The sequence below is a fragment of the Rhinopithecus bieti genome, unplaced genomic scaffold (assembly GCF_001698545.2).
Source record: "Rhinopithecus bieti isolate Rb0 unplaced genomic scaffold, ASM169854v2 scaffold_31127, whole genome shotgun sequence".
Taxonomy (NCBI): Eukaryota; Metazoa; Chordata; class Mammalia; order Primates; family Cercopithecidae; genus Rhinopithecus; species Rhinopithecus bieti.
The window spans coordinates 2529439-2540175 of record NW_016813970.1 but is presented as its reverse complement, the minus strand read 5'-3'; the positions used below and the strand labels follow the sequence as shown (position 1 = coordinate 2540175).

Below are 10737 nucleotides of genomic sequence, written 5' to 3'. Positions count from 1 at the left end.
CTCACTCAAAACCACACAACTACATGGAAACTGAACAACCTGTTCCTGAATGACTACTGGTTAAATAACAAAATGAAGGCAGAAATAAAGATTTTCTTTGATACCAATGACAACAAAGACACAATGTACCAGAATCTCTGGAACACATTTAAAGCAGTGTGTAGGTCGGGTGCGGTGGCTCAAGCCTGTAATCCCAGCACTTTGGGAGGCCGAGACGGGCAGATCACGAGGTCAGGAGATCAAGACCATCCTGGCTAACATGGTGAAACCCCGTCTCTACTCAAAAATTCAAAAAACTAGCCGGGCGAGGTGGCGGGCACCTGTAGTCCCAGCTACTCGGGAGGCTGAGGCAGGAGAATGGCGTAAACCCTGGAGGCGGAGCTTGCAGTGAGCTGAGATCTGGCCACTGCACTCCAGCCTGGGTGACAGAGCGAGACTCCGTCTCAAAAAAAAAAAAATAAAGCAGTGTGTAGAGGGAAATTTATAGCACTAAATACCCACAAGAGGAAGCAGAAAAGATTTAAAATAGACACGCTAACATCACAACTAAAAGAACTACAGAAGCAAGAGCAAACAAATTCAAAAGCTACCAGAAGGCAAGAAATAACCAAGATCAGAGAAGAACTGAAGGAAATAGAGACATGAAAAACCCTTCAAAAAGTCAATGAATCCACCCTTCAAAAAATCAGTGAATCCAGGAGCTGCTTTTTTGAAAAAAATCAACAAAATAGACCACTAGCAAGACTAATAAAGAAGAAATGAGAGATGAATCAAATAGATGCAGTAAAAAGTGATAAAGGGGATATCATCACTGATCCCACAGAAATACAAACTTTAGTATCAGAGAATACTAAAACCACCTCTACACAAATAAACTAGAAAATCTAGAAGAAGTAGATACATTCCTGGACACATCCACCCTCCCAAGATTAAAGCAGGAAAAAGTTGAATCTCTGAATAGACCAATAACAGGTTCTGAAATTGAGGCAATAATTAATAGCCTACCAACCAAAAAAAGTCCAGGACCAGATGGATTCACACCCGAATTCTACCAGAGGTACAAAGAGGAGCTGGTACAATTCCTTCCAAAACTATTCCAATCAACAGAAAAAGAGGGAATCCTCCCTAACTCATTTTATAAGGCTAGCATCATCCTGATACCAAAGCATGGCAGATACACACCAAAAAAAGATAATTTTAGGCCAATATCCCTGATGAACAGCGCTGGGAAAATCCTCAAAAAAATACTGGCAAACCGAATCCAGCAACACATGAAAAAGCTTATCCACCACAATCAAGTCAGCTTCATCCCTGGGATGCAAGGCTGGTTCAACATGCGCAAATCAATAAATGTAATCCATCACATAAATAGAACCAACAACAAAAACCACATGATCATCTCAATAGATGCAGAAAAGGCCTTCAACAAAATTCAACGGCCCTTCATGCTAAAAATTCTCAATAAACTAGGTATTGATAGTACATATCTCAAAATAATAAGAGCTATTTATGACAAACCCACAGCCAATATCATACTGAATAGGCAAAAACTGGAAGTGTTCCCTTTGAAAATTGGCACAAAACAAGGATATCCTCTCTCAACACTCCTATTCAACATAGTGTTGGAAATTCTGGCCAGGGCAATCAGGCAAGAGAAAGAAATAAAGTGTATTCAATTAGGAAAAGAGGATGTCAAATTGTCTCTGTTTGCAGATGACATGATTGTATATTTAGAAAACCCCATCATCTGAGTCCAAAATCTCCTTAAACTGATAAGGAACTTCAGCAAAGTCTCAGGATAGAAAATCAATGTGCAAAAATCACAAGCATTGCTATACACCAATAACAAACAAACAGAGAGCCAATCATGAGTGAACTACCATTCACAATTAGGAGCGGAAGCCCAGTCAAATAGGGCAATGATGAAAATGGATAGCAATAGAACCAATCTGGAGACTAGTGTAGGAATCGAATGGAAATCAATACACATTTATCAAGACCCTACTGAGTATGCCACTACCCACAGGGAGTTGCCCACCATGAGGCAGTCAAAGCTGGGCATTCCTGTGGTGTTCTACTTAGCCCTCCAGAATCCTGTTTTGGCTTTTTTAGTTGACTGGTTTACCCATAGGTGGGATGAGAGTGTAGGGATCCATCTGGCAGCTCCAGTGGACAACATTAATGCACTGTCTATACAGCTATTGACGTCAGCATCAGAGCAGCATGGAAAATACTCACACTGGAGATAAAAGCCAGCCCACTAGGAAGTATATCAATATCTTCAGAGCCGTTTTCTGCAAAAGAAGGGTAGAATCAGAAAAATGCATATATGAATGCTCAAAAAAATACATCTCACAGTCCAAACTACAAATATCTTTTGGAAACTTCTCTTGGAAATTGTTGACTTGTTCAACCATTTACTTGGGAAACTATATTAACTTTTGGGAATCTCACAGGCATGCTACTCTACAGTAAAACTTGAATCAGACTCCTCAAATACTAAATCCTTTATTAGAACCCCATTTTCAGGAGAAAAAGGCAAATACCTAGAAAATAAACTCATATCCTAGATTTACTCTTTAAGTAACAATTTTCAGGGCATGTCCTGAGAGATTCAGCTTTATTCCCCATAGAAGGCTGGTCTATAGACTCAATAATAAAATCTGGAAAGTCATAATCGTAAAGGTCTTTTATTACAGGCCTCTCTGCCAAGCATTCCTTCTCTTCCAATGTGAAGCCTAAAACACTATCATTATACAATCATATTGGGAAATTATTGAGTAATAAAATACTGAATATAAATGAATATGAAAGATTAGTGAGAATTAATATGAAAGTTTAGTCAGATCTTTTTTCTCATTAAGAGCTAGTTTTCAGCATTTTTTTCTATGGAAAGAGACATATAATAAGTAAGTTTTGACTGAGAACAAGATGAAAAAGGAGCTGTCATGGCTTCTAGTAGGAATAGAGATCTGCATATAATGTGGTTCCAAGTAGACAGAAGTGAGATTGAAGACAATGGTTATCTAGTGTGGCAAACTATAGTCTACAAATATGTCAGAACCAATATGTATCATTGCCACTCGTTCTTAAAATGTGATGTTCAGACTCTTCCAGCAAGAGGTAAAGTCTATATTCTCTCCTGTTGAAGCTGGGTAGAACTTTGTAACTGTCTTGACAGATAGAGTAAGATGGATGCAATGCCACATAACATTCTAGGCTAAGTCATAGTCATAGCTGCCACTGGCTCTCTCTCTCTCTATTTCTTAAGACATGCACCTTGGGAACTCTGGATCAAAATGTAAAAAGTCTGGCTATTGTAAAACTACAGAGGAAAGAGTACAGAGGGATCACCCAAAGTGGAAAGAGAGTTAGCATCATCTTTAGCTCAGGCCATAGGAGCTAGAAATGACTCTAGTTCCCAGTCTTTTAGTCATTCTAGCTGATGTAAATGAAACAGAGTGGACTGCCTACACTGTGCCCTGTCAACATTGCACATTATTGAGCAAAATAGCGGTGGTTGTTTTAAGTCACTAAGTTTTGGGGTGGTTTGCTACACAGTCATAGTTATTAGAACATGCAGGGAAATGGTTACCTAGAGTAGTGGGTTACTAGAGTGTCAAAGGCAATGGGGGAAGTATAGGGAAAAACATGAAAAAGAAAATTGCAGCAAAGTCAAAGAAGATGCAAACTGAAATCAATAAAATGGTGAACAATAGGCACTTAGAAGTTGAGAAAGATTTTATTTTATTCAGTATACTGAAGGTTGAAAGTAATCCCCACCTAGAAATATGAAAATCAAATTAACCAGAACTTCCCATTTCCTAAGTATTCCAGTTAATCAAGATTTACCTGTATATGGTACCTTGATAGCTATTTCCACACAAAATGACATAGACATCAGAAGAATCCAGCAAACTGAATAAAGTCATTTAAAAAATTGCATTGAATACTTGTTGGTTATTTGCTAGTGTTTCTCCTTCCTCTCTGCACTCCCGTCTTGGTTTCCCTGTACCTTAATCTCATTCCCATCTCTGTCCTATAGGTGGATATTTTCCAGGCTCTGTCTGACCGTGGCTCTTTCTCATGGCAAAGCATCCATTTTCCCCACATGGGTCGTGGATGCAATGTCCCACATGGGTCGTGGCAGATGGCTTCAGTTTCCACCTGGATGCTCTCGAATCCTCAATCTCTAAATCAAGCTCAAAGCTTTCTTCCAAGTTCCAGACCTTTGTATGAATCTGCATGTTGGACATTTCTACCTGGGTCTTTTATTTCTCATATTCCACAGGTGCCAAACTGATCTGAAAGTTTCTCCTTCGAATCTGCTCCATTTTCTATATTTCTGCTTCAATGAATGGTGCCTCCATTCCACAAACACCCAGAGCAGGAAGCTTGGAGTTACCTTTGATGCGTTCCTTTTCCTTAATTTCCAAATCCAACTGATCACCAGTCATTCAAGCTCCAGGACTTCCTCTTGGATTTCTACAATAGTTTCCCAATAACTCAGCTTTGTTTCCCTCAACCCATTCTCTGCATTGCTGAGAGTCATGTTTTAAAATTTAAAGTTGACCTTGTTATCCGCTGCTTAAAACCTCCCAGAGGCCCACTAGGGCTGACAGTATAAATACCAAGCTCTTTGGTCTAGATCCCAAACATCTTGGCTCCAGTCTCAGTTACTGTGGCCTCACTCTCTACTCTACATTGCAGCTGTGCTGTGTACTTACTACTGTCATGTGAGTAGTTTGTGAAATGGGCCAGACTCATTCACCAGCATGTCTAGGCATATGTTGCTTTCTCCTTGCAACACTCAGACCTTTCCCATCCTAACCTTACCTCTACTTGGCCAAGGCCACAGGATCCTGGAGGTTTGGGGCCACCTTCTCAACCTATGCAAACTTTCCTGGTTTCAGCATCTATTTTATGTATTAATATGGTCATCTGTGACTATGCCTACCATGATCATTTTCATACTGGGCTGCACCCCTCTGTTTACTTGTTAATTTCCTACTAGATGGTCTGCTTTCTGAAGGCAAGAACTGGGTTTTATTCAGTGTTGTATCCTTACACCCAACATAATACTTGCCTTTTCACTGCAGAAGCTCTTAATAAAGCTAGCTGGTTCAAAAAAGAAATAAACACTTTTTGTTTTTTGAACTTTGTCGTGTATTGAGGTTAAACTTTGAAAAGTGGGTGATGATTTCTGAGTCGAAGATATCCTGAATTGTGTTTGGCTCCTCTTCTCTTCCAAACACGATTTTACATGTCTCCTCTGACAGCATAAACCTACTTCAATAACTCACCTAAAACAGAGTGGGCATTTTTCAGACGTGTTGTGCCTGTCTTAATTTACTTGCTCCATCGGGAGCATGGGAAAGCTGGTGCTTTGCACTCAGCAGTGGAAAAGAATTACCACACAAGATTGCACAGTGTCACCACCCCTTCTTCCCACCTACACTGTGCCTGCATGACAGGTCCCATGCATCTCAGCAACAATGGCACCTGTGGGAGCAAAAGCCTCCAGGATACCTTCCTCTGAGACTTTCCTACACACTTATTAGTCTATGCACAACTATCATTAAAACCCCACTGCTAAGTCTAAAATCAGACTTACGAATAGGTGCCTACTGCTTCTTAGTCTGTCAACCCTACTACTACTTGGCATAACTTCATTTCTTTACTCTTTTCTTCATTTCTCCAGTCATCCCCTACAGGCACTCTGATAAAGGGTCACATCAAAACATTACTATCAGTTAATTTTATTATCGTCACTTCACATCTTGGAGAGAGAACACTTCACATTCTGATAGTCACTTAAGAAAACACATGGAACCTACTATGGTGTAGAAGCATATCTTGGAGACATGGGAAGCTATAGAATGGAAAGGAGTGGAAGGGAAGGCAGGTAGGTATTAAATACACAGGCCATCTACTCGATAATCCTGCCCAGTGAAAGCCCTACTGAAGTATTCATATTTCAAGTGCAGCTTTGATTAGATGCCAAGGGCAGCCAGATAACATCCTGGTTAAAACAATCCTTGACCCTCAAAGCCTTGGAGAAAAAGATGAACGTAATACAAAAAGATCTATGAGATATGATTTCTGGAGAAAGATATATTCCATCTTTCAACTTTTCTGCCCAGAAAAAAATACTGGGGAAGAAAAACAAAATAAGAGTTTCTTCCACCAATAAAATAAACCTCAAAAATCTGGGTCTTGAAAATACAAATAAGAATTTTTCTCCAGCTTTGTTACAACCTAAAATATATATACCCTACCTAAAATCCCTCAGTAGCTTTTCATGGCTTTATAAAGCCTCTGCTCTTCAACTAGTTGTGACTTGTAAGTATTATCTTATCAGTTATCTTAATTTAAATATCTAGCCTGCTTGTTTTGATTAACCTATACCTAGTAATATTTCAGCTGTTCGCATATCAGATTTTCTGTTTTCCTGCTGTTGTAATACTTTCCTGAAGCTTCCATAATAAAAAATGTGTTGTCAGTAGATAAGAAAGGTGGTGTTACACAACAGAGAGTACAAAGGCATAGAAGGAAATGGTCTTGGCTCATAAGCTAAGCCCATCACCCCCTAGTTCCAGACCATCGGGCAAACAACTTAATTCTTCTGTATGTCAATTTCCTAATCTGCAAAGCATAGATAGGAGCATCCACTTTACAAATTGGTTATGAGGATGATGTAGATGTTTGTAAAGGACTCAACAGGCTGCTCATAGTCACCACGCCTTTGATAAAGCAGCTTTTTCAAAAGATATATATCAGTATTGTCCTACTGACGCATGACCCATCATCATTCTAACTTGTTTAGTTCACCAAATATATGCCAATAGACATGAGAAGTAACATGGCATTTTTTTCTTCTGCTCCCAGCCTGCTTCCAACTAAGTCATTTTCTTCAAAATATTTGGATAATCAGAACATTGACCCAAGACTTACAATATTAACTCTAATTTTACCTTCTCAAATCTAGTTGAGTGATACAATTCAAGAGTCAGACTAGACCTTACCGATCATCTAATCTAATTACACCTCTTAATTATTTGCAGGCTTATATATTTTGAGAGTTATTTGTATAGTGAATATGAATACTACTATACCACAAAACAGTAAACAAATGAGTAAACGTCACATTTCCTTATTTTTAAAATCAAATAAATCACTCTGATAACCCATTCTGCTAAGTTGTTGGAAAATCCAATCTGAGTCATTACTGGGTTTCTCTGTTAGGGTTATGAAATTATTTTAGGTAGGTTCTAAACCTAAGCAGACTGTTTTGGAAAGGCCATCTGGCATTCATTCTATACTATGTATCATCGAATTATTCACTGCCAGTTACTGGTCCGTTTTATTTAGACAATTCTGCTACTTCCATGTCATACATTGACACAAGGTCTTTACCTTAGCTGGAACACAGGGTCCAGCATCCCTAAAGATACCTTGCAACCATTCCTTCTGAGGTCCTGCTTCTCTCCCAGAATGCTGTCAGCCAGTGGGGTAAGGGTCCCCATTATTCAAAGATATCCACATATTCATATCCCTTCTCCATCAGAATCCCTTGAAGGGGCTCAGGTTTTTAAAAACAATTCAAGAAAGGGAGTTTCTTCGGTTTCTTCTGCTTTCCAGCTGCTAGCACAAACCACCTCTAAGACTAGGGAGTGCAAGGTTCAGATTACTTTATTTTTTAGAAATTGAGAGGCAAAAAAGGCAGAAAACTCAAATCAAAAGGGCACTTTTTCTGTATTTTTTAATATAGCAATAAAATAGAAAATCATATCCCAAAATAAGCTCTCCCATCACCTTCTAATAAACAAGTCATAGTCCTTGGCCCTAGGGAGTCTACAATCTGATAGTGAAAGAGAGAACATTGCCAGCTATAATTTAAGGCATGTGGCAGGTGTCGTAAGTGAATCGGAGCTTCAGAGTGCAGTGAGAATTCAGCAGCTGATTTCAGTAAGCAGCGACGGAGGAATAAGTAAGTTTGGAGAGAATTTCATAAGCAAAGGTGAGAAAGTGAAAGAACATATTCTCAGAACAGGGAACACAATCTAGCCTGATTTTATTTTATTTTTCTGTTAGCAATGTCAGGAAGAATTGGAGGTGTGGAGCCCAAATAAGCAGCTGTGGCGTTAGCTAGTAGGTGAGATTAGCCCATGTCTCATGCAGAAGCATGAGGGACAAGCGGGGAACAATGGTTTCTGGATTTTGAACTGAATCTTTTGAGAATGAGGGTACCATACATAGGAAAAGTCTAGAGGCAGAGCTGGTTGTGTGTGGGAGGATGAGGTAGAAAAGGACAGAAATGTAAAATAGATTTCAGCTTAGGGAGAGTTTGAGATGGAGCTACCCTTTAACTGACTAAAAAAGAAGGGCTGCAGTTTGTAAGGTTAGGGACTGGGCCGTGGATTTTTGGTGAATTTTTTTAAAAGAAGGTAGGTAGGCTGTGAGGTTCCTTCTTTTTTGTTTTTTTTTTTTTTTTTTAAAGACAAAGTCTCGCTCTGTCGCCAGGCTGGAGTGCAGTGGCGCGGTATCGGCTCACTGCAACCTCCGATGACTCCCTGGTTCAAGTGATTCTCCTGCCTCAGCCTTCCGAGTAGCTGGGACGACACGCACTCGCCGCCACCATGCCGGGTTAATTGTTGTATTTTTAGTAGAGATGGGTTTTCACTATGTTGGCCAGGATGGTCTCAATCTCCTGACCTCATGATCCACCCCCCTCGGACTCCTAAGTGCTGGGATTATACGTTTGAGCCACTGTGTCAGCCGGGTCTGAGGTTCTTGAGGGGAGGGGCTAAGTCATATTACTCTTGGTACTTGTAGATAAATTTTGAAAAAAATAACACTTGAAGCCAGGAATGACAACAAGGAAAGGGAGGGAGGAAGGAAAGAAGGAAGGAAGAAAAAAAAGGAAGGTAACAGAGGACAAGAAGAGTGAAATATCACAGACAGGAAAGGAGAAGCATTCAGTGAGGGGAAAACCAGGGTGTGGTCAATGACATTCTTTAGGTAATGTGGAGAGATATCAGTAAGAAAATGTGCTGAGAAAAAGCCACAAAGGATGTCATTTAGGACACCCCTAAAGACCTTGCATGAGGCAGAGTGGATGGGGCAGATGTCCCACTGGGAGGGCTTAAGTAGTGACAGGTAATTAAATGAGCTGGTAGGGCTCAGTCAGGTGGATGGCGACCAAGAAGCTGTGCTGGCTCCTCTTGATACTGTCACATACATACCAAGTTCCTCAATAAGGTGGCAGTTTTCAGGTTCTACTGGCTCCACTTCTCGAGAGGCATTCATCCTTTCTCTGTAGAAGATAAAACCCAACCCTGGAAATCAAGGCACAGCTTTCAAAATGTACGTTTAAATGTGGACTTCAATCATCTTCGTGTTGGTTAACTATCTTTATCATAATTTATGAATGATATAACAAGTAAGTAGGTACCTCCTTTTATGTTTATTTACAAACGTAGACATTATATGGGTATTTTACCTATATCAGCTAACCTTACTCAGTTATTGCTGAAAAACTATAATATGATTCTACATGGAAAACATTCTGCTGCCCAAATAAAAGACACTATTTAATAGTATGAGTAATTGAACAATATCACTAATTTAAATGCACAAAATAGTCCTACTTAATTTTCTAAAGTATCGTCTGTTATAAATCTGCACTTAATCCCCTACAGTCTTGCCCTTTGAACTTCTCCTTCCAAACTGCTTTCCCAAAATTCAACAGTGTGTCCTAATAGTCAAACTCTGTCACTTTTGCTTTAATTTTTAAATTTTACGCTGACTTACTTTTCAAGTATGTAAATTCATTAAACCAACCACAATTTAAACAATTGGCCAATTTATTTTTCAATACAATTTTCTTGTTTCCAGAGTGAAATGGAATGTTTCTACATTCTTCTAATATCAGGGATAATTTAAAATTTGTATTAAAGTATATTCAGGAAGACTTGATACTTACCTTACAGTCATTTATTTAAAAAAATACCCCTTCGATCTACTTTTTTTATTATTATTACTATTATTTTATGATTCTCTATGTGGTTGCACTGGGAGCAAATGTAACAATAAAACTCTCAAACTGGAAGTATTACTAATAGGCATCAGGCACCTCAACAGATTCTAGACATAATCCTCTGAGAAAACCAGCTTCTACTAAGAGAAATACATAAACACTCAAAAGACAACTGAAAGCAAGCAGAGGCTTTCGACCCACTCATGAATGTGTTTTACCACTGAAAGATTCTTCTTTCTAGCCCAGTATTGACTTTTCCTGAGACATTTCTAGGCTGGCTATCACCATTGTATCCTCCACTTCAAAAAGTCAAATGCCTACAAAATGCCAGTTACCAACTGCAGATTTCAGCTGGTTTGCTCTGCTGTCTGGCCAGTTCTTTAGGATAGGTTCCATAACTCAGTACTTCTGTGTGGTTAGCTAGACCCGGGCAACGTCTCAGTCAACCATAAAAATCCAACTGGTAGCCTGATCCTCTCCCCAGTCCAGCGTTTCCAATGGACATCCTTTTTTCCCAAGCGAAATGTTGAGGGTGAGCTGGGAAAGGGGTCATGATCTTCCGAAAGTAAAGCGGGGTCATAACCTTCAAAAAATAAATGGGAGCGGCCGGGCGCGGTGGCTCAAGCCTGTAATCCCAGCACTTTGGGAGGCCGAGACGGGCGGATCACGAGGTCAGGAGATCGAGACCATCCTGGCTA

At 39.7% G+C, this 10737-nt stretch overlaps 1 protein-coding gene across 1 annotated transcript in view; it reads right to left on the bottom strand.

Moving 5' to 3' along the window:
- Positions 1-10737, bottom strand: part of PON3 (paraoxonase 3) — a 30935-nt gene that overhangs the window by 19406 nt on the left and 792 nt on the right. Inside the window, exons 2-3 of the mRNA XM_017849309.1 lie at positions 9246-9316; positions 2239-2294 (exon numbers count right to left, since the gene is read on the bottom strand). Coding sequence (XP_017704798.1) covers positions 2239-2294; positions 9246-9316 — 127 coding nt within the window. The remainder of the gene's footprint in view (positions 1-2238; positions 2295-9245; positions 9317-10737) is intronic.